This window comes from Phymastichus coffea, unplaced genomic scaffold (genome assembly GCF_024137745.1).
Source record: "Phymastichus coffea isolate CEN01 unplaced genomic scaffold, Cenicafe_Pcof_1.1 PCOF00002, whole genome shotgun sequence".
Taxonomy (NCBI): domain Eukaryota; kingdom Metazoa; phylum Arthropoda; class Insecta; order Hymenoptera; family Eulophidae; genus Phymastichus; species Phymastichus coffea.
In genome coordinates, this window is record NW_026706813.1 from 14,001,730 (window position 1) to 14,027,233 (window position 25,504).

Consider the following 25,504-nt stretch of genomic DNA (forward strand, 5'->3'; position numbering starts at 1 on the left):
ATTTTTTAAAGTTTTCTTCATAATGAAGAAGGGTATTTATTTAGTAATTGCCCATCGGAGATCCGTAACCTTGAATTTAACCTTCAACCTCATTATCAAGGTTTTTTCAAGATCAATTTTTTTTACTTTTAGCGTTACCCAGGAACAACGACGTTGACGTAGTAAAATCTGTCCCCTTGGGGTGCTTTATTTTCGTGAGTTCCCCTCGCCTCTCACGATCAGGGTGCTTGATTTTCGTGAGTTCTCCTCGCCTCTCACGATCGGGGTGCTTGATTTTCGTGAGTTCCCCTCGCCTCTCACGATCGGGGTGCTTAATTTTCGTGAGTTCCCCTGGCCTCTCACGTATGATTTATCTTACATCAGCACATCTTATTTTAAGTGCTCGAATTGTTCACCGTTCACTTCTTGACAGTAAGCTAATCGGTGGTAAAAAGCATCAACAGCATTTTGGATCATTTCAGTGGGAATGAGAGCTGATTCGTCTATGATCCTTTGACGTAATTCGTCCAAGTTTTGGGGTTTAGTTTTGTATACCCGATCCTTTAGATAACCCCAATAGAAATATTCTAAAGGCGTCAAATCGGGGGACCTAGCTGGCCATTCAATTGTGCCTCTCCTTCCTATCCACCGATTATCAAACACCTCATCTAAGTAAATTCGAACGTCTCGTCCATAGTGAGCTGCAGCACCATCCTGCTGATACCATGTATTTTCGAAGTTGTCTCCGACTATTTCTCTAATTGCTGGAACTATTTGATTACGAAGCATCTCTTCATAATTTTGAGCGTTTAAGTTACCATCAATAAAGAATGGCCCTATGATTCGATTATTCACTATTCCAGCCCAAACATTCAACTTCTGCGGATATTGCGATTTATCTTCTCGCATCCAGTGTGGATTTTCCGCAGCCCAGTACCTGCAATTATGTCGATTTAATGTTCCGTCAAGTTGAAAAGTTGCTTCTTCAGAGAAAACTATGTTTGATGGAAGATTTGGATTTTCAATTATGCGTGCCATCATATCTTCACAAAACTCAACACGACGATCGAAATCGTCTTCATTCAACTTGTGAACCAGGTGTACTTTAAACGGATGGAATTTTGCTGTTTTTAAAATGATATGTACGGACAATGTACTTATGTCATGCTCTTGAGCAACTCTGCGGATGGAATTATGTGGATTTTCAGTGAATGATAATAGAACATTTAATAAATTCTCTTCATTTGTTGCTGAGCGTGGTCTGCCTGACTTAGGTAGATTTCTGACATGGCCAAAATTTACAAACCTTGAAATAGTAATCTGAACAGTAGACACAGCAAGTGGAGTTCTATTAACCCGAAATGTCTCATTATAAAGATTTCTCACTACCCTGTAAGATCTTTCTACTTCACCCCAGCATCTCATCATAAGAAGTGATATTCTTTCTCGTTCAGTGAGGCGTTCCATTTTAAGTCAGCGAATCGAAATTTACTCAAAAATCAATCAGAATTAAAAACAAAAAGTTTGCAACCCAAATAAATGTTTAAAAAAAATGAAAATTATAATTTAGTACTTTTACAAAAAAGTTCTACTACAGTCCGACTAATGCACTTATGCTTTATGGAGATTTTCGAATGGTAAAATCTTTTCAAATATGTTGCTTTTTTAAATATTAATTTTTGAAAATGCAATTGTCCCGAAGAATAAGCTCAAAACGATAAAGTTAGGCATAGTACATTTCCTAAGGATAGAACCAAGTGAAATTGTTAGTGGATTTTCAATGAATAGGTATGGGATAGTAACCTTAAAAAGTTTAACCGGCTAATCAAGTTATTAAGAAAATAAGCGTAAAAAATCATTGTTGATAGGCGAGGGGAACTCACGAAAATCAAGCACCCCGATCGTGAGAGGCGAGGGGAACTCACGAAAATAAAGCACCCCAAGGGGACAAATTTTACTACGTCCACATCGTTGTTCCTGGGTAACGCTAAAAGTAAAAAAAATTGATCTTGAAAAAACCTCTCCGATGGGCAAACTAAATAAATACCCTTCTCCATTATGAAAAAAACTTTAAAAAATTTTAGGGCGTCTGTAAGTTTGGATGACCTTCGACTGACCTTAAACTTTAAGTTCGCCCTTGACTTATGATCTAAGTAGATATTTGGATGTGAAATTTTCCGCTCTTTCGATTGCCGGTGTCGAAAATGGGGGTTTCCATGACTTTTATTTGCTTCCTTGTACCATTAAAATCCCGGTACTATTACAAAGCCACAGTTCGACCTTCATCTGACCCCTAGAGGTCACATTAACCTCAAACCTCAACTCATCCATACGTGAGAGTCTTCACTTTTTTCGATTCCGCCATAAAAAATAGGGGTAACCATTAAAAAAAATGAGGTTGACCTCAAAATAACCTTGAAAATGAGGTTCATGGACAAATTAAAGAGCACCGTTGAAAGTTACCTGGGGTTATCCTTTTGTTTGTTTGGTTAACCACTGAATTCGCGAGATTTTTAAGAATTCATACTTTGACCTCCAGTTGACCTCTAGGGGTTACCTCAACCTCATACCTCAATACATATCTGGACGTAAAATTTTCCGCTCTTTCCGATTCCGCCATAAAAAATAGGGGTTTCCATTTAAAAAAATGAGGTTGACCTCAAAATAACCTTGAAAATGAGGTTCAAGGTCAAATCCAAGGTTACCATCGGATTCCTCGTAAAAAGTTACTTCAAGAACAACCTTCACCCGGTTAAAAAAATAACCGGCTTAGAAAATTTCTCAGGTGTATCGTTACTTTTTGGACACCCTGTATATCTGTAACATTTGCTAGCATTGGAATCTATATTGCATATATACGAGATCTGTCCTAAATGTATCCGACCTACGTTCATATTTTCGCGCGGAGAGACTCAGGTAACGTCTGCAGGGTATAAATGTTACCAACAACTCCTTTTCAGTAGCTCGAGATACAAATGAAACTCCTTTGTTCCGGTACAACGTATATTTATTTACAATGACTTTTTTGCGTTTGTCGGTAAAAATAGCAGAACGAACCAAATAGCGAATTTGCATAAAAGTTTGCTTTAATCTTGGTAAAAGTTTGGTTATGATCCTGAAACAAAACAATTTTCACAGTGGAAGCTTCTATCCGAGTCTCGGCTGAGAAAAGCCTATCAAAGTCGAAGCAACATTATCATTAGTCAATGTTGATTTTTTATTTATTTATTATTTATTAGGATTTAGTATTTAAGCTTAGATTTCATAATAAATCGCTTAATTAATCCGCAACGAACCTGATAATGCAAAGAAAAAATACGGTCATATGCATAAAAAATCCGAGCACGACAAACTAGCCAAGCTCTGAAATTCAAAAATACTTTCCAGTCAGCGAGTTGATGTACGCTGTTGCTCCACTGAGACATATTCCCCTCTGTCTGTGTAATCGCATGGACATATTCTCCTCTCGGCGTGTGATCTCGTGGACAGCATGCTCCCTCTATAGCGTCACTGAATTCGTGCGACCGCTTTGGTCTTTGGCCAACACGGGGCGTTCGTACTAGCGGCTCCGACCTGGCACCGGCTAAAGCATTGCAGTAAGCAATCTCCCTTCTAATCTCTGATACTAGCAGCATTCTATTTACCTTCGGCAATGAAATCTTTATATTTCCAAAATATAGCCTACAGTAATAACGAAAATTATAGGTTTGACCAATGAACTATCTTTATAACGGAAAGGCTACAATGTTGAAAAGTTCTTTTTATTCTATTCTTTTGACTATATACATATGTACCATCAGTTACTATAATAGCCACATCTTCGCTATGTACAAATAAAGCTATAGCTACAGTTGCGTGCAAAATTATCCAGCCAATCATAATTTTATAATTAACTGTATGTAGTTGAAATAGTATAAAATAATAACTTTCATATACCATTATAAAGTACATTTATTGTGTCACATTATTACATAGTTAGATAATTAAATCAATTAATAACAATCAATAATTCATAAATATCCGGCCAAACAGAAATTATTCAGTATATGTACCAAAAATTCACAATTGAATAAAAGGATTCACGTCGTTCATCAATATTTAGTAGCCATACCCTTTGCAGCTATCACGGCAGCACATCGGTGAGGCATCGATTCAATCAATTTTATAATTCGTTCTTAAGAGACATTATGCCACTCTTCGTGAACTTTTTCCCACAAATTAGCTTTATTTGGACAAGTTTCAATCCCTATTCTTAATTTTAATTCTTGCCATAAGTGTTCTATAGGATTTAGATCTGGAGATTGACTTGGCTACTCTAAAACTCGGACTTTTTTCTGAGTAAAACTTGTGGAAGGAGCTGTGATCGATGTTTTGGATCATCATCCTGTTGAAAGATCCATGCTCTTGCCATATTTTTACGTGAATAAAGTAGCATTATATCTAATATAATGTCCCTATACTTGGTAGAGTCCATAATGCCGTTAATTTTGAAAATTGGACCAACGCCTTTCCAAGAGAAAACTTTCCATAGCATGATGTTTCCGCTACTCTGTTTCACAGTTGGTGTTTGATATCGTTAATCATTTCTAGTACCTTTAGGTCGTCGAATATGTCTTTTCCCATCGTTTCCAAATAAATTTATTTTAGTTTCGTCTGAGATAGAACCTTTTTCCAATCGTCAATAGTTCAGAACTTCTGTTTTTTTTGCGAATTCTAATCTATCCTTCTTATTTTTCTTACTGATCAATGGATTCTTAACATCAACGCGTCCAAAAAGTCCTACTTCGTTTAGTTTTCGAGACACGGTACTTTGACTAATGTCAGCTATATTTTCTTCACGTAATTCACGTGCAATATAGCATTTTTCTTCACATCTGAGACAGCCTTTGATTTTATCACTTTATCAATACGTTGAGTCATTTTTCTAGGTCGCCCAGGTTTATGTTTAGCTTCTACAGTACCAATTGTCTCAAGTTTTTTGAGTATATCATTAATTGTTGATTTTCCCATAGCCAAAGTTGCTGATATTACATGAAGTTTTACCTTCATTGTGTAGTTTCAAAACCAATTTACGTTCGTCTAATGACGTCCGTTTTGGAATCTTGGTGAATGATAACTGATCGGATAATACATAATAAATATCTTACTCAATGTTTACATATCACACGGAGCGAAACACATTATTTCCCGATTAGTAAATACTGTTATAAATTTTGGGCGGATATTTATGAAGTATTAAAATTTTTTTTGTTATAAATAATTATTGGTTGTTATATTTAATTATTTAACTATGTAGTAATGTAGATAGATGTGATACAATTTAAACGATCTTGAAGTCGGATTCAGCGACCCCAAAAATCTGTATATTTATATGACCTATTTTGCCGGTATTTTTTTATCAACTTTTGTCATTTAACTTTTAAATCATTTTGAACGTTACGTGACCCAGGTTAACGAGTCCTAAATTTGGAATCAGCAACGTCGAAAACCTTAAAATACCCTCGTCGGGTACGCTTATCTTAAATATTTTGTATTTTGTATTGACATACTCTTGAAACCAAAGAACAATAAGTCCATGCCTATAACCTCTGATTAAACGAGATAGAATGGTGAGAAATTACAAATAAACGTAGATATAATTGATAGGGAGTTGACAAAGTATTTTATGAATTATTTAATTAAACTATACAAATTTGTATGCCCAAAATCTCATTAGAGAAGCTGTTAGCAAATGATAGTATTTTTAAAATTGAGAGGGTTGTGGAGGTAACTAGGAAGAATGGAGATGATCTGTTTAAGTTTAAAGCAACTTATTATTGTTCGTAGATGCTTACAAATTTTTTTCCGAAATTTATATACTCGAGACAAAAAGGGAGGTTCCAATTCGAAAAAAAGTTGACCTTGAAATCACCTTGAAGGTTATTTTCAAGATCGAAATAAAGGTCAGTAGTGGATTCCACGTTGAAAATTACTATACACCCAACCCCTTGAAAAAATAATGTACCTTGCGAGTTATCCGGCTGTCCCGGGACTGTTGAAACACCCCGAAGGTACATTATTTCTAAAAAAGTCTTGTTTCTAAAAATTTCGTAGTCTTAAATTAGAATATTCTAGAAATAGATATTATGGTTATTTATTGAAACATGTTCTACTAAAGCCCACTTTTTTATCATTTTTTTTATACTTGGTTTATGTTCTTGTGATCGTACGCGCAACATTCTACTTGTTTGACCAATATAAGCCATTTTGAAATCGCCATAATCTATTTTATAGACAGTACCACTCTTATTTCATTTACTTATACTTCATGAAATCATAAATTGTATTAATGGGTTTTCCAATAACGTTGGATTTGTGTTTTGATAATATAGATTTAAGTTTGAAACTTAAATCTTCGACGTTTGGAATAAGAATATTTTCGAAAGTTTATGTCTATAAGTTGGATTAATGTTTTGTGCTTTTGATTACAACACTCACATTTTTATCGCTTTTTAATTACAAATATGTACTACTTTGTTGGGTATTTTGGTCACTGAATTCGAATCAATTTTCGGATATTCACTATTAAAAATGCCCGATCCAATATATCAGACCAAAATCTCAAAAATAGCGAAAAAATCGATCAACTTGACTGCAATTATGCACGTGGGGAATGTAAATTTGAGGTTAGATTTTCAAAATTTACAATGGCGGATCTAATATAGTACCGAATTTTAGAAAAACCTAGCTAAATAGAGTTAAATCAAACAGAATCGACTGGTAGTACATGTATGGAGAGTTTTAAGGTGCTCTTTCTCTCACGCACGAGCTCTCGCCCGGTACAACGCTGTCGAAATAGATCACCGGCGTCGGAAAGTGCTATTCTGTCGCCTTCTTGCGTGAGCGAATTTTCTCGCCCTGCTTGTTTGTAGAATTAAGATTTCATTCTGTATTTGCGGTGGCGTGGTTTAATGAGATCGCCATTTATAATTATGTTGTTTTAATAATAACTGTGGTTGCTCATTTCCTTCGAATTTCCCCGTCATCGTGTCGGATTCACGCTCGTGAGAGTACGCGTCGACTTCCATTACCGAAAAAGGACCCACTAAAAATAAATCGCGGGGCGCAACATTAGCGCAATACGTTGCGAAATCGTATCCCCTTGCACATGTTACAATTACCACCTCTTTGATCGCGTTACTGCGGAATTAAGCTAGGGGCCGAACCTGTAGCCAGGGCTAGCGAAGCTTGCGGGTTCTGCTGAGTAATCGCGGCTTCTTTGGCAAGTTAGCTCGTCGCTGGCAGCTGCTGCCTGCCGGCCACAGCCACAGCAACCTCACTTTCCTGGTTTCCGCGCTTTTTACCCTGCTTTTTCTTTGGCAGCGCTTTCTTTTTTTATGACTCTATTACTGAAATTTCTTCTACTGCATCGTTAAGACCTTCAATAACTCCTACCGATTTCTGCTTTGACCTAATCAATTATCTTTCGTTCTTGCCCTGCGTTCTCTGCCGCAACTCACTGTACAACTGTTCTCTATTCACTCGACGGCAGAATTCACTCTAAAAACTTCTTAAAGTTTTTCAATATTTTTCAAAGTCCGCAATTTACCTCGTACCACGAATGTGCTTTGTCGCAGAACGCGGTACTTATCGCTATCAGTATCTCTTCGTCAGAAATGCTATAATAACGCTAGCAAACGCTTAAACTCGACAGAAAACTCAACGCGTTCATACCGTCTTTACCTGAAAAGCGGAGAGACCAGGCATCGAGTACGCTTACTCCGTTTGCAGGTATACCATTAATATACTTTAGTCACGGAGGGCTGCTCTCTCTCCGCTCAGCCTCCCTACCTTTTTTACCTAATCTCTTTTTAACGATTTTTCTTTCCACATATTGTAACTGTCGGTATCCGATGGTCACGTACTCGTATTGTTTAAGTCCCTACTTTTCCTACTTGTGTTTGTCTAGGCCGCTTATACTAACTATGCTTTCCTTATCCACAACCGAGGCTTTACCTAACGAAGCCGGTGTTCACGTTCCATCTCTAGTGTCTGCCTCTACCTAGCGTTTCTAATCTTCAACCCAAGAGTTGACCTTTAGCGCTACGTACCTCGTGCTCGCTGACCTGCTTAAATCAGCGTTGATACGCGGACTATCTGCGTATCAAGTTATCGGTGCGCTCGCATACGCCGGTTACTCAGTTGCAGCTGCGGACAAGTTTAGCGTCGCACGGTCGTCTGAGGTGGCAATGAAGCCTGCTGCTCGACCTGAACCACCCTTCTGTGTACCGCCCCACTTTTCACTCTAAAAACCGTATTCGCACCATCCGAGATGCCCTATCTGACTTCTCGCCTATAAATCCAACGAGGAACGCCTGTAAGAGCTCCTCAGATCTGGCTTAGCGCACTAGTACTATGCTCACCGTGATCTCGTGCGTCCATCTGCGTGATCTGATGGCAGATGAACCGTCGGCAGCAAAACATTTTCATTGGGCGCAATCATGCTTCTGCCCGGCGGTTGGGTTTGCCCATGAGGAACGACCGTACTCGTTACCGGCGCCGCCTGTCCTTGCTTGTGCTGCAACCCAGCCGGCAAGAGTGCAAAAAAAGTAGTGCCAAGCTCTACGAAAATCTACGCTTCGCGCACATATAACAACAACATAGCATCTAAGCGGCTCAATGACGCACACGCGGTCATCCGACTCCTCGAGAAAAGATCCCTGGCAGAGGACAACAAAGCAACTCGAAAAGAATGCAACGAAATTCCTTTTAGAAAAAATTTTCGTTACACGCGCGTTTTGCCCTTAGCTAACAAATCCTTTATCTATTACTCGACTAATCCTGACTACTATTTCCGACAAGAGATGCCATATAACAAAGTTGCCGCGTTACCTTCCCGCTTTGTCACCAATTTTTTGAAGGGGTGTAAGAGAGGCACATTCACTCTTAATAGTCAAGAATATCGAGGGGAAAAGGTCAGAAAAATATCATGTTTTACCTTAAAACCAATGTAACCATTATTTATTTAACCCGCAACATACTAACATTATTCGTACTTAAACTCGCAATACACTTAAATGCGCAATACACCAATATCCGTACTTAAGCTTGTATTTCAGTAACTCCCAACTTAACATAGAAATCTTAAACCTAATTACCTATGTACCAGGAGGTGAACTGCCCGGCGATGGAATCGTCTTGACAGTCGGAGCCTCTTTACATTTTACCGGCGCAACCGGTACTCAAAATAAAGATAGCGGGCGAGCACTCATGTGGCTACCTAATTGTTTGCGTAGCCGCATATCACCGATAGAGAGAAATTGACCGAGAGAGAGAGAGAGAGAGAGAGAGAGAGAGAGAGAGAGAGAGAGAGAGAGAGAGAGAGAGAGGTGACCTGACCTTGGTGGATGATCTTCTAGGAGGCGAAGGTGACTAATATAATTCTCGATCACCGTTAGCTTTCAAATCATTTTAACTTAAAAGTACCAAAAACACGTTTTTTGCTGTTTTTCAATCCCTATAATTTTGTGAAAAAAATATTTTTCTGTATATTTGACGACGGTACTTTAAAGAAAAACTTAAATTACACTGTTCATTTTTCCACTAACTTTTTCAATTTTTTGTGCTTTAAGGACATTTGTGAAAACGCAAATTTATCATACTTCAATGTGTCATATCTCTATTGAAAAAAATGATATTGAAAAATTATATTGGAAAAAACTCCAAGTTTATTTATAGTCTGTTTCACGTATTGAAACAATAAGCAAATGTTGTTGCAATTAAAGATATATATATATAATAAATAGCAGATACTCCAGTACTATATTGCGTAGGACTTTAGATTAAAATCTTTCCAGAATTTCGATATTCGAAATAAAAGCAGTACCCTATAGTTAAATGCCATATGTCCAGACTGTTTAAGTACAGCTTTATACTCGTATAATAACAGTTTGTTTTTAATCGACAGCTCCGATTTTATTTTGATGAGCCTGTATATTTTTCTCCATTTTAGACCCAACTGTTTGTGTTAAGTAAATGTTTTTCTTGTGTAAGTCTTTGGTCTAGGTGAATACCTAGATATTTTACTTGATTGCTGTGCGGAATATTTTTATCGTATATTATTAGAGGACAAGTATATTTTCAAAGTATGAATGTCGTATGTATTGATTTGCTTTTATTTACTGTTATTTTCCAGAAGTTAAACCAATTTTGAAAGTCATTTTTTGATTTAGTTTTGTAACGTTTTTGTTGCTATTGTATTTCTGGGTGTATTGTTAAAATTGCTATATCATCTGCATATGTTGCTGTCAAGATATTAATAGACTTTGGTAGGTTCAAGGAATATAACAGATATAATGTTGGACCTAGAACACTGTCCTGCGGTACCACTGTTTTTATTAACTAACGTTTTGAAACGTTTTTATTTATTTTACCTTGATAGGTTTTATTGTGTAAATAAGACTATAACAATTCGTAGTGGCGCAGAGGAAAAAATCTCTTGAGTTTGTGCAGAGTAGCCCTTTATGCCAAACCTTGTCAAAAGCCTGGGCAACATCTAGGAATATACCTGTACAGTATTGTTTACCTTTGATGGCTTTCCTCGCAACAAATACTGTTCTATTTACTTATTCAATCGTGAAATGGTTGCGCTTGAAATCACATGATAGTCAGGAATAAGTTTTCTGTCTCGTATTAATGGGTTAATTTTAACTAGAATTTGTTTTTCAAAGATCTTAGAAAGTGCTGATAAAAGGTTAATTAGTTTATATGATATTACCAGTTCTGGTTCTTTATAGAGTTAAGGTATTAAAACAATCTCTGCTACTTTCCACTGGGAAGGAAAATACCAGAGACGCAAGCATGCATTGAAAGTAATAGTTAGGTATCTTATTGTAATTGAGGATAACATTTTAATCATTTTTCCTGCGATATTCTGAGAACTAGAAACTTTTCTATTTTTAATATTATTAATAATTTGTAATACTTCCTTTAATTTAATCGATTTGATTATGTACTCTCTTAGATGTCAGACCCTTTTATTAAGATTTCTTCGTTCAGGTTTTCTGATAGGCGGTATATATAAAGTTGGTCTTTTAAGTCCTTTAGTAGTTTTCTATAATGAGTAGCCTTCTGTAAGACTAATATTTGAGATAATTCTGCGTTTGTGTTTTTTTCTTCATGTAACATTTTCTTTAGACCTTTGAATGCTTTATTTATTTTAGTTTTGTCTTGATTTAATCCAGTTATCTGATACCTTTTTTATAATAATCTCTTTTCTTTGATTTTTCGGTTATTTTAGTGGATGTGATTTGCCGTATTTTATTTCTATTTGTAGTAGAGAATTTTATTACATTATTAGTTATTTTAAAAGGAACATTGCATGTAATGCGTTTCTCTATGTAAAGAGTATATTTTTTCCGGTTGATTTTTATGTTATTGTTTTTTTTATTAAATATTTCGTGGTGTAGAGTAATCAGTACCGGCGAATGATCTGAAGATAAATCTAAGCATGAGGACCGTTCAAATTAATTTTTGTTTTCAACTTTTACTATAACAAAGTCAATCAAATCCGGAAGCTTGTTTCTATCTGTAGGTTAGTATGTTGGTTCTCCAGTAGATATCGGAATATAGTTATTTTTTGTAGTATTTCATGGATCCTCTGTATGTTGGAGTTGACAATCTTGATCCCCACTTTATTTTAACTTTACTTTAACTTTGGAAGTTTGGCAATATAATCGTTTCCTACTGTAAAGCGATTTCCTAGTGTGTTAAAAAAGTCTTCAAGTTTTCTTTTGTAATTAACCTGTTAACTGAGCGGGACGTATAAATACGTCCAAAGTAAACAACAATAAGTACAGGTAGGACATATGAATACGTCCTCGATATTTATATTGCGCCCTGGAACGGGCGGGCCGTATATTTTACTACTACTATGGTAATACGTCACTCATACACGTCTTAGTGGAAAAGGACGCGCCCGTTATATGTTGCGTAATTAGAAAGGGATTTCCCCGGTTAACAGGTTAATTTGTTTAAAGACAGTAACCATCTGATATTGTTATCAGTCCCTCTTTATCCTTGACGATTACACTACTGGTTGCTTGGAAATAGATTTAACAAGTGTAAGTGTGGATGTAGTCGATTATTTTTGTTTTAATTATAATCGCAGTATCTACGTGTGCTTTATTAAGCCGATGATTGGTATTTTGACAGTGTAGTTTAGTATATTAAGATTTTACTTGTAAAATGTATTTTCGGTATCAACATGATGTCTATATTTTCATAGATTAAAATAGCTTTTAATTCCATGTGCCTCTGTATAAGGCCATTTACGTTCCAGGTAGCGAGTTTTAGACTGCTCATTATTCTATTTTGTTTACTAGTATAGTTAAAAAATTTAACATTATATCCGTTCTTTGCACCAGCTGCTCTATCATATGTTCTAGTTTATTATTTGTATTTACTTCGATATGTCTACGTAGCTCTGCTTGAACAACTGTTGGTTTTAATATCTCTATCTCACTTTGGTCGTTTTGTTTTGATATTACCTGTGCATATGTTAATTTGATTTAACTCGATTGGCGTTGACGTTGAATTTTAATTTGACTTTTATTGAACTTGATTAGCAAAATAGATTTTTCGGTATGCCCGTATTCTTGGCAGTTTTGACCTCAAGGAACTTCTCTTTTAACGTTTGGTGACTCGAATTTGATTACCGTGTTTAATATTCGGTATATTTATAAATTTTTAGGCTTTTATAATCATGTTCAATTTCAACTGTAAATAGTGGCAATGGTAGTTTTGCGACGTGATCCCTTATATTATGAATAATTAATACTTTACATCCATGTTCTTCTATGACTGTTTTTAATTCATACATATCAACTAACGGGTGGTTACTTCTTAATATCACTTTGAAATCTTTTTTTTCTTTGCACTGGTAGGTGTAAAATTACGTGTAGTTTTCTTTCAATATAGTAATAATTGGTCAATATTTTTCGGAAGTTGTTGGTTGAATTTTAATTTTGTTTAATCCTATAACTTTTAGAGTGTAATTTTCATTGGCTGTTATGTTCAGTAGATTTTATAACGGTTTGATATTCTTTACATTATAAACTAAGATCGGAGAGAATTTGCTTTTTAACTTATTTGCTTTGTTGTTTTGTTCTTCAATATGATTTTCTTTATTTTCTTTATTTTCTTGAAGTATTTCAAACCTGTTTCTTGTATTACTTAGCCAGTAATCTGATAATTGTGTTTATCGTTTTTTGTTTTGAGTTTGGTTTCCTGGGCTGTTTCTTTGCTTTTTGTCGTTTTCGATTTTCCAGTTTTCGTTATTTTTATTAGGAGTGTCTGGTCATTTCCTAAATGAGTGGCCATTTCGGCTGTTGTTTTCTTTTTATGGAGTTTATTAAATAAAATATTGAATTTAACTATCACGTCATTAATTGGCTAATATTTTAGCTTTCCGGATAGAGCGCTGTGCTCACCTCAGTGATCAAACGCTGATTGTCATTAAAAAAAATAACGAATGTCTTTTGAAGGGCAAGATTTGTTCTTTAAGGTGCCGACGTAAAATTTTCAAAAAAAAATAAAATTATAGGGGTTGAAAAACAGTAAAAAAACGTATTTTTGACGTTTTTTAGTTAGGATATCTTGAAAACTGCAGGTGATAGAGCAATTCTAAGGTCAAATTCAGATTCAGCGCATTAAATTTCTTCGGAAATATCTCGTCTCGTCTCTGGGTGCGGACTTTTTCAAATTTTGTAGGCGTATTCTATGTTAAAAAAGACCGTTAAGGAAAAGGGTGGTCCGATAAGTACTAAGCCTACAAAATAAAAACGAAAATTTTGGAAAAGTGGCGTTTTATTTTTCAACATAGTCTCCTTTTAGTTCACTTGGCCTAGCGATGTTCCAACTTCTTTAACCCGTCTGAAAAATACGTTTCCTCGAGGTCTGAAAAGTAGGCTTCCATGGTAGCGATTACCTCCTCATTCGACTCAAATTTCTGCCCGGCGAGTGACTTTTTCAAGTTTGGAAACAAAAAGAAGTCGCACCGGGCTAAATCTGGAGAATACGGTGGGTAGAGCAGTAGTTCGTAGAATAATTCGACCAATTTGGCGACGGCGGAGGTGAGAGCCGGTGCGTTGTCATGGTGGAAGAGCACTTTTTTCTTCGCCAAATGGGGCCATTTTTTCTGCAATTCGACGTCGAATCGGCCCAATAATTCGGCATAGCACAGCCCTGTGACCGTTTTGCCCCTCTCCAGGTAGTCGATGTAGATCACACCTTGTGAATCCCAGAAAACGGTGGCCATCACCTTTCCAACCGATGGGGCAGTCTTCGCCTTCTTCAGAGCATTTTCGCCGGGTAAAGTCCACTGTTTCGACTGTTCCTTGGTCTCTGGTGTATACCAGTGGATCCATGTTTCGTCGACTGTCACGAAACGACGCAGAAACTCCTTCGGATTGCGCTTAAACAGCGTCAGACATTGCTCTGAAGTTGTCTCATGGTTGCGCTTGTTGTCCGGAGTGAGCAGACGCGGCACTCATCGCGCCGACAGCTTTCTCATGCCCAAAATTTCATGCAGGACATGACCCACGCGGTCTTTTGAGATGCCTACGATCTTAGCTATCTCGCGCCCCTTCAATCGTCGATCTGCCAATACGAGATCGTGAACTTTTGTTATACTCCGTGGTAGCTGTTTTCGGAGCACCTGGACGTGGCTCTTCAAAAATCGACGTGCGACCACGTTGAAACTCGTTAAACCAATTTTTGACGGTCGCCATCGAAGGAGAAGAGTCACCGTACACAGCATCCAAGCGCTTTTTGATTTCGCTGTGCGATTTCCCTTCCAAAAACAAGAATCGAATCACCGACCGATACTGCTCTTTTTCCATTTTTCAAAAATCAACGGACACACTTGCTTTCACACGCTGTCAAAAATAAACTATAACTCCGATCCGGCTGAAATCTTGACAGTAGCCATCGAGAAGGTTGTACTACGTGATAGAATATTTCTTTTGCAAGAGTGACGCCATCGGGTGATGAGGCTAAGTACTTATCGGACCACCCTCGTATCTCTTTGTACCATGATTTAAGTTATATGTCACGATGAGAAAGAGTTGGCCAAAAAAATACACTTAGTAGATCTATCGGTCCGTTTTGTCTAGTCACTTAATGACAAGCAAATGATCATCTTTGCTACTGCTCTATCAGTCCTTGCTAAAATATGATAGACTGTAAACGCCAATCCTATCCAAAATTATGTGTAATTAGCATTTCAAATAAGATAATACGTCAACCTTTTGTCTGATAATAGTTTATTTCGATTCGAATCCACTATTTTGTATGATCCAAAGTTTTTATTGTTGAAACTTTATCTCATTGTCTCTCGTGAATGTTTGGAAATTAAATATTATATTCGATCGTTGTAGGCTAATACGTTATACTTTGTTTTGACGCTTCGTTGACCAAATTTGTAAGTTTAATCAGAAACATTAGTACATTTCAACAGTTTTAATATCGTCTTGTCATCTTAAAATAAACTTATCAACTGACTAGCGCCAACTTCAAAGTAAAATACAACGTATTAATCTACAGTTACAATAGTTTTTTATTTTACTATCAGAAATGCAAATAAGGCCATTTAAAATATTTTAAAATTTTTATTGGCTATCGGTGGAGTATCATCTCTAGGCTTTGATAACATGACTTAAGAGTTCATTTACGTTACACGGACGCAAAAAGTGAATTGACGGTAGAAAAGAATCTTTCGATATTATCTACTTAACCCATTAACGCCCGAAAAAGAGAAATCGCAACTCTATTTTCAAGCCTAAATCTATCACATACTCCACGGATAAATTCAAACTCAACAATATTTTTCTAATGTATGTTTTTGCCTACTTTCCATTTCTGGTCTCAGAATTGCGAATTTCCCACCTAAAAATTAATTATGGCAATATTTATAAGAAAAGTGCAAAATTTTGATGCCTTTTTTTTAAATACAACAATGGGTGCATAAATTAATTTTACTTGAAAGTAAGTTGATTCCCAAATCTTGAAATAGAATATTGCGGCTAGAAAATGGCGCCTGAAGCCCAAAATTTTTGCTAAATATTCATGAATTTTCATTTCTTAGTCGTTACCCGTCATTACACAACGTTACCCGACACCTACCGCGTGGAGGTGAATTAGTCAAATCGTCTATTCTGAGCGTTTTCTATTTTTTCACTGTTTCTTACATAACGTAAAAAATTTAAATACATAAAATGAAAAATTAAATACCTAAAAAATTTTGAATTATGCACTTTTTGGAATTGCTCCTTACACTATATTGTATTCTCAGTTGAAAAAATCTGAATTTTGTTACAAAGTTGAATTCGCCTAATTCAAAATCACATGTACATCGCAATACACATGAGTCATAAAATTTTAATATTTAGATGAGTATAAAATTTATTTTTGATTTACAAGTAACCGAATATATAAAAATTTTTCGTATGTTTTCATTTGAATTTCAAAATTGTATTGAAATTCAAATTCAAATTAAATTTCCATAGTTAAAAATTGTTGAATCGATTGTATTTTGGAGAATTTATAGCATTTTTACACTTTATCTACTATACTATTAGTGTACTACGAGGGTCAATAAGTGTTTGCAAAAAGAAGGAAAAAAAAGTTTTGCGTATGTATTTTTTTTGAATTTTTAAACTTAATCTCCTTAAAGGTCGATACATTTTATTAAACGGCCTTCCAGTTTTTTTAAGCCATCAGAAAAATATGATTTCTGAAAACTCTCAAATTAGGCATTTGTTTCGGTGATGACTTCTTCATTCGATGTGAATCGTTGTTCGGCAAGCCATTTTTTGAGGTTAGGAAATAAGAAAAAGTCACTGGGAGCCAAATCAGGCGAATATGGTGAATGGTGAATTAATTCGAACTTTAAATCGTTAATTTTTGCAATCGAAACTGTACACGTGAGTATTCGAGCATTGTCTTGAAGAAAGAGGCATTTTTTTTGTTCAAGTGAGGACGTTTTTCTCTGATTTTTTCTTTCAGCTAACCTAATCATGACGCATAATACTGCCCAGTGATCGTCTGGCCCTTTTCCAAGTAGTCAATGTAGATGATTCCATACGCATCCCAGAAAACCGTGGCCATAATCTTGCCAACTGACTTTACTGTCTTTGCCTTCTTTGGGGCTGGTTCTCCTGCGGTGATCCATTGTTTTGCCTGTTCCATGATTTCAGGAGTGTAGTGGTGTACCCATGTTTCGTCTACAGTTACTAGTCGACGCCAAAAGTCTTCCGGATTACGACGTATGCGTGCCAAAAGAGCTTCAGAGGTGACCACGCTGGTTCGTTTGTTTTCAACACTGAGCAAACGTGGCACCCATCTTGCTGGTATTTTTTTCATCCCCAATTTTTCATGCAAAATTGAAATGATTGTACCCTTTGATACCCCTGTAGCCTCAACAAATTCTCACAATTTTAATCTTCTATCACTTAACACCATATCGTGGATTTTGTTGACCATTTCGGGCGTACTCACTTCTACGGGGCGTCCTGAACGAGGTTCATCTTTTGTTGTTGTACAACCGCGTTTAAATTCATTTACCCAGTTAAAGAAGCAGTCTTAAACACAGGGGCAGACTTGCCATGAACGGCGTTCAACTCTACTGTAATTTCTTTCGGTGTAAGGCCTTTCAAATGAAAATGTTTTATCACCGCTCAAAGTCTGTTTTTTATATTTTTCAAATAAACCAGTAACTATTTGTTCAATCAACGCTCACAAAAAAACGACTTAATGAATCGAGCTGAAACTTTGTACGATATCTAGTTAGTAGTATTGCTTGCCAAAAACATCATAATTTAAGCGTGACGAGGGCCATCTCTTCGATTTTCTAAAGACTTATTGACCCCCCAAGTACGTATTAGTATTCATTTTTACTTATTCAATTAGCTTTTCAAGTTTTAGAAAGAAATTAGGAATATTAGTCCAGTTAACCTATTTGTAAGATTTTTTTGCAAAGAAATTAAAAATTATATTATTGAATATACTAAGATCAGTAGTTGCCATCTAAAAATGTCAGAATTGGATACATTTATAGGAATAATACTTTTTTCAGCATTCAACAAAAAGAAATATCAAAGATATTATTACGAGGGTCGTTTGAAAAGTCCATGCAAAAACCAAAACTGCTTGATTTTTTTTAATAAATCTTTTTTATTTTTCATCATAGTCTCCTTTTATACTTATACACTTCATCCAACGCTGCTCTAGTTTGTTAATCCCTTCCAAATAATAGGATTTGTTCAAGTCTATAAAATAGGCATTCGTTTCTGCAATCACCTCCTCGTTTGAATAAAATCTTTTCCCCGCCAGCCATTTTTTCATATTAAGGAACAAATAGTAGTCCGACGGAGCCATGTTTGGAGAATAGGGGGGATGTGAAACGAGTTGGAACCCTATCTCCATCAGTTTTGCGGCCACAACAGCTGAGGCATGAGCTGGCGCATTGTCGTGGTGGAAGAGGACTTTTTTGTGGGCCAATCGTGGACGTTTCTCTAGCAACTCGGTTTTCACACGATCCAGTAACGATGAATAATATTCGCCTGTAATGGTTTTACCCTTTTCCAGATAGTTGATAAAGATTATTCCTTGCGAATCCCAAAAGACAGTCGCCATAACCTTCCCGGCCGAAGGAATTGTCTTCGCCTTTTTCGGAGCAGATTCCCCCTTGGTAACCCATTGTTTAGACTATTCTTTGGTCTCAGGAGTGCAGTGATGTATCCATGTTTCATCTACAGTGATGAAACGACGCTTAAAGTCTTGCAGATTTTGCTGGAACAGCTGCAAACCATTCTTGCAACACTTTGCACGATCTCGTTTTTGGTCAATCGTGAGCAATCGCGACACCCATCTAGCGGATTGCTTTTTCATGTCCAAATGTTGGTGCAAAATATTATGTATCCGTTCGCTCGAGATGCCTACAGTACTAGCAATCTCATGCACCTTCACTCTTTTGTCAGCCATCACCATATCATGGATTTTATCAATGATTTCTGAAGTGGTAACCTCAACAGGGCGTCCAGAACGTTCATTGTCTTTTGTGCTTATATAGCCACTCCGAAAATTTTGAAACCACTTATAAACCATTCTAATCGAAGGTGCACAATCACCATAATGTTTATCAAGCTTCTGTTTAATCTCCTGAGGCGTTTTGCCTTTGAAAAAGTAATGTTTAATCAATACACGAAATTTTTTTCTACTCGATTTCTTTGATTGAAACGAATGTAAAACGCAAAGTAATTGGCCGATCTGGCTGAAACTTGGTGTGTGCTCTTCCAAGATATGCCACTAACTAAAAATAACCTTGATACGCACTAGTAGCGCCATCTCTCTGACTTTGCACGGACTTTTCAAACGACCCTCGTAGTCTAATGATCCTTTTTTTATCCAGTTATGTTGTGAAATATATGCTGTGGGACGCAATATATTTGAAAATTTGAAATCTAAATTGCAATTATCAAAGCCAGGGAATGAAGACCGCAATGATAAAGCTTGGAATGTTCGTCATGTCATGAATCTGTTCCGTAAAAACATAAAATTGTTCGGGTAATTTCAAACCACGTTATCACTAGATGAAATGATAGCCAAATGCTACACTAGAACTACAAGTATTATGAAACAGTTCATTCGTTGCAAACCAATTAGATTCGGTCTGAAATTTTGGGGTCTGTGTACATTAAATGGCCTTTTACTAGATTTCGATCTGTACTGTGGCATAAATTCAACTGTTAGGGATAAATTAGCCAAATGTGCTTTAGGGACTCGAGTAGTAATAAACTTATTAGAGAATTTCTTTTTAACACTAACTGTTCGTAAAGTAAGTCTTTACTATCTTTACACGAACAATTATTTTACAAGCTTAGACCTTTTGGTACATTTAAGAAAGCTGGGTTTGCGTAGCATCGCTACTTTGGATAAAATGGGATAAAAGAAAAAAATGATATTGATAAAAAATCAAAAAGAGGCGCATTTGCTGCAAAGTAAGATCAAAATAGCAGAATGATTTTCAGTACTATTATTGATTCTAAACCGATTTCAATAATTTTTGCAGCATCTGGTGTAACACCACTCTTACTTACTTAGCTTTCCCTAATTTATTTCATTTTATAATAGGTTTATGAGAGGGGTTGACGTTCATGATGTTCATTACAATATTGTGCGAAGCATCCGATCAAAAAAGTGGACGTGGGTTGTTTGCGTTAGATTAATTCAGGCGGTTATTACCAATGCAGTAGTACCTTTTAAGTGTGATAATTCGAATTGCAAAAAAAGTACAAAAGAATTTCTTTACGATATTGCGTTACATTATTGTACTGGATGTAATATTGATAATGATATCCTACACAAAACGATATCCCTCAAACAATAGAAGAAATGCTGTTGCAATCCATGTGTTATCAGGACAAATAAATTTTGCAAAACATGTAACAATTTTTATTGTAAATCATGTTTTACAAAAAATAATAAATGAAAGACAATTAAAAATTATAAAACCATAAATGAAATAAAATAAAAGATATTAAAAAATAGAAAATCAAAGCAAAAAAAATGACAAAACAAGAGGCTTTGACTCATTCACCTTCACGCGATAAGTGTCGGGCAATGTTGTACGTACATCAACGGCTAAGAAATGAAAATTCTTCAATGAGAAAATTATATTTTCTGAAATGTGACAGATACTCGGTCACTAATTGGAAGTAAATTTGCTTAGAATTGAGCAAAGAGTGCACTTGAATTTTTTCAAGACGATTCGATGAATTTTTGCAATTTATCATAAATTGTTAATTTGCAAAAGTAAAAAAGTTGCTCAAAGCTCGCTGAAAAAATTCAGACGTATTCTTCGGATGATTCTACGCATTTTTGTTCTTATTAATTTTTTCATCAAATGCATTATTTCCAAAGAAAAAATTCGTCAATATATGGCAAAAATTTTGCACTAGAGGCACCATTTTCTAGCCGCCATATTGAATTTCAAGATTCGGGAATCGACTGACTTTCAAGTACAATTAATTTATGCATCCATAGTTGAAAGCAGAAGTTCCGTCCTTAACGATAATGCAATTAAAAATTGTATTAAAAAAAAGGCATCGAAATTTTACACTTTTCTTATAAATATCGCCATAATTAATTTTTAGGTGGGAAATTCGCAATTCTGAGACCAGAAATGGAAAGTAGGCAAAAATATCGTTTAGTTTGAATTTGTCTGTAGAATATGTGATAGATTTAGGCCTGAAAACAGAGTTGCGATTTCTCTGTTATGGGTGTTAATAGGTTAACAAGGAGTTTTTAATGCGTAATATTGGAAAAATTAATACAGCAGTATTCAAATGAATCATTTGTGAGTATGGAAGAAGATATCTTTTATTAATCACTTGTAATAAACTTTATTTGTACCGAAAAACTTAATAAATTTTGGTTGCGAGTATACTCTTTATTACTTCTGAAAGGGTTGGGTTAATAGAGTTATAAATTTCTGTAAAATTGACAATAGAACTTATATTCAATAATAAATTTTGTTATGAAACTTGCCATTTTTGAGTATTTTTGCTTTATTCAGCACTATTCATTAAAGGGCCAATATCATTATTTATAGAAAATAGTATTCAACGAAAATGTTAATTTTTTTTATTAATATAATGAGGTAGAAATTAATTGGAAATAACGTTATTTTCAAATTTTAATTACTAACCTTTATTAATATTTATTTATTGAATTTTGATATTTAATGTTTTTTAGGGAGATGTTTGCTTGATGGACGTTTTAACCACGGAGTAAAACGCATGAAATCGGATAATGGAAATCAAAATGTCCAAGAAAAAAAGGTACTTCTACTCAAGAAGGAAGACTCAAAATCAGAATCGTATAAGCCAAAAAAATTTTTCAAAAGTAGAAATATTCTGCCCTTTTCTGAAGATTTACGACTAAATGAAGTACGTACTTCATTTTCTAATTCTGAAAGAGGTCAACTTTGTAATGAAAAGCACGGTACTGGCGCTAGCATTAATGGAAAAATCCTGAAAAATGATAATATTTTAAAATCGTATTCTGAGACTTCTTGCAAAGATGAAAGTAAACCTCCAATTGTATTAAGGATATGCAAGGGCACTGCTAAATTCGTTTCTTCGGAGGATAATGCTTCTGGTACTTATCGGATTTCAAAAAGTAATTTGCAAAATACATCGAATTCTGAACAAAGTATATATCAACATAATGTAAAATTCGATAACAAGAAAGATCACATATTTCGTAACGATTCATTCACGATACCATCGATTCCTCAAACAGTAGAATCTTTCGATGTGAGAACTACACGTAGTAAAGCTAAATATTTACGATCAGATGTATCATCAAATGAGTCAATGTTATCTGCCACTCCACAGAATACTGATATATCGTTAACTTTTAGAAAATCTTTAACAGGTTCTATTGATAGAGAGGTTTCTAACTACGACATAGTTAAGACCGAAAATGACATTACATGTAAAAAATCATCAAATATAAATAAGAAAAAATTAGATTTTGTTACTGTAGCAGAGAAAACTATCTATACATTAACTGGAGATTTTCGTGATAACAAACTTCCATTGACAAAAAACAATGAATTAAAAAAAGACATAAAAGGATCAAACTATGACGAAAGTATTTTAGTAGTAGAGAAATCTGAGTCAAATATCAAAAGCGAAGTGAATTTATCTAAAGAATGTGAAACATTAGTGCAAATTAATTTAAATAATGACTATACTGATAAAATAATTTCAACCGATAAATCTCACTTATTAAAATTGGTAGTAGATGGTAGAACTTCAACAAAAAATTTAGATCAAGATTGGGGTTCTAGTGATGATGACAGTGAAAATGCCAGTACTAATTTGAATAGTAAAATTCATAAAGAGTCTCACTGTCATATTACAAAGTTGGAAAGACCTCCGGAACCTACCGATAAAAAATTAGAAAAACCAACTGGTATAAGAAAAGGTAGTATTTTTAAAACTAGATCTACAGGTACGATGAACAGCAATAAGAGACGTGCATTATATAAACATAAATGGAGTGATAACGAAAAGGATCAAAAGTGTTCGGATCCAACAACGGATAAAATTAATACAGCAACCAAATTCGATATTACATTAGATAAAAATATAATATTATCTGGAAAAGAATTCGACAGCGCTGAATTATCAAGGGTTGTTCCTTGTACAGAAATGGAAGAGTATATACCGGATAATCTAGAAAATACTGCAACCAACATTCGTTGCGACAAAAATTCGAAAGGAGTAAGTAAAAAATTCAATTTACATAAATTGATATTTTTAAATTCATTAATAGACACACACACTGACACACACACACACACACATATACGAGGTCTGTCCGGAAAGTATCGGGCCTACATTTATATCTTCGCGCCATAGTGTTCGAGCGATCTCTACCGGACAGAAACGTCAACAGTAAAGCCTCGCGAATCTGTTGGTTACTTACTGACACCTGCCGGATGTATAGTTCATGCGCAGCGTGACTTTGTTTACAGTGCCTTTTTCGCGTTCGTCGGATTTCGATATTGTCAAAAATGACTGAAAAACAAGATCAACGAATTTGCATCAAATTTTGCTTTCAATTCGGAAAAACGAGTTCGGAAACTATTGAAATGATGCAAAAGGTCTTCGGAAGCGAGTGTATGAGCAAAACACGAATAAAAGAGTGGTATAAACGGTTCAAGGATGGTCGCACTTCTGTCGATAGTGATTCTCGTTCCGGCCGACCTTCGACGACAAAAACCGTAGATAATATTTGAGCGAGTGCGACTTGCAATCGAACAAGATCGTCGTATGACTGTGCGAGATCTAGAAGAAGACCTTGGGATACAAAAAACTATCATTTCAGAAATTTTAACCGAAAATTTAAGAATGAAACGCGTGTGTGCGAAATCCATCCCAAAATTACTCACAGCAGAGCAGAAGAAAATTCACTTAGAAATCGCTCTGGACAATCTGGAAATGGTCAATAATGATGATAATGTGCTTAGAAAAGTTATTACAGGTGATGAATCATGGGTTTATAGTTATGACCCTGAAACAAAACAACAATCTTCACAGTGGAAGCATTCTGAATCGCAAAGACCAAAAAAAGCACGTCAAAGTCGGAGCAATATTAAGTCAATGTTGATTGTTTTTTTCGATTGTGCAGGTGTTGTACATCACGAATAGGCACCAACAGGTCAGACAATCAATAAAGAATACTACGTTCAAATTTTATAACGTTTGCGTGATGCAGTAAGAAGAAAACGGCCGCACTTTTGGGAAAGAGGTGACTGGCTTCTCCATCACGATAATGCGCCAGCGCATTCATCCAATCTTGTACAGCAGTTTTTGAGCAAACACAATATCGCATTGCTTCGACAACCTCCATATAGTCCCGACATAGCCCCTAGTAACTTTTGGCTGTTTCCAAAACTAAAAAAACCACTCAAAGGACACCGATTCGATGACAAAACAACGGTTGAAAACAATGCGACGAGTGTACTTAAGGTTATCCCTAAAAGTGAGTTCCGGGACTGTTTTGAAAAGTGGAAACATCGATGGAACCGTGTTATTCAATCAAGTGGGGGTTACTTTGAAGGATGCCACCCATCAGACGATAAAGAATAACGCTAGCACGACAATATAAAGGTAGGCCCGATACTTTCCGAACAGACCTCGTATTTATAAATGCATAACAAATTTAAAAACATATATATTTAGCATATTTTTATTATTGTAGACAAGGTGTCTTGTACTTTCAGATTAAGAATGAACACTTATTATGTCAATAATGAAATATATTATAATCAAGAATTAATAATACAGTAACATACAATACATACATATACGTACAATACAATAATAATACAATAATACAAAGTTCTTTGGACTGCAATGTTTATTCTAAATCAGATCCAACGGTAAATTTCTAATGGAAACTCCTACTTGTATTATAGATTTGGATTCTACTGGAAATTATACGTTCGGATTAGATATTACTTAAAATTGAAATATTTATTGAGTCTAAAAATAGGTTAGAAATATTGAAAATTACGGACATTCTAAAATGATAATAAATTTTCCTACTGTTTCCTTTGTAATATTTACCATTTTTAAAACAAATGGTTTAGATTTTTAGCCTAATACGATAAATAGGTTAAAGTTTGATCAAACTTAAGAATGTTGAGGAAACATGTTATTAATGACATTTCATGATAGCATATATTTAATAATATTAAGTAAACATTTTCAAAACTAAATAATATCTTGTTTTAATTACTCTAGTAATACTTCTTTTGTGATCTAGGCTATTCTTCCTTCCTTTATATAGGATCCCTTTGCATTTCACGATATCAGATGTTTTTTTGTTATAAATATTGATTACAAAGGCACACAAAAAAATATAAGTTTCTTGTTACCAATTTTCCCGATAAATGGATAGGTCGAAATAA

The 25,504-nt window shown here is 35.3% G+C and overlaps 1 protein-coding gene across 1 annotated transcript in view; it reads left to right on the forward strand.

Moving 5' to 3' along the window:
• The window catches only part of LOC131663150 (protein wings apart-like), a 334,256-nt gene that overhangs the window by 66,910 nt on the left and 241,842 nt on the right, over positions 1-25,504 (forward strand). Inside the window, exon 3 of the mRNA XM_058933320.1 lies at positions 21,772-23,309. Within this exon, the coding sequence (XP_058789303.1) occupies positions 21,772-23,309 (1,538 nt within the window). The remainder of the gene's footprint in view (positions 1-21,771; positions 23,310-25,504) is intronic.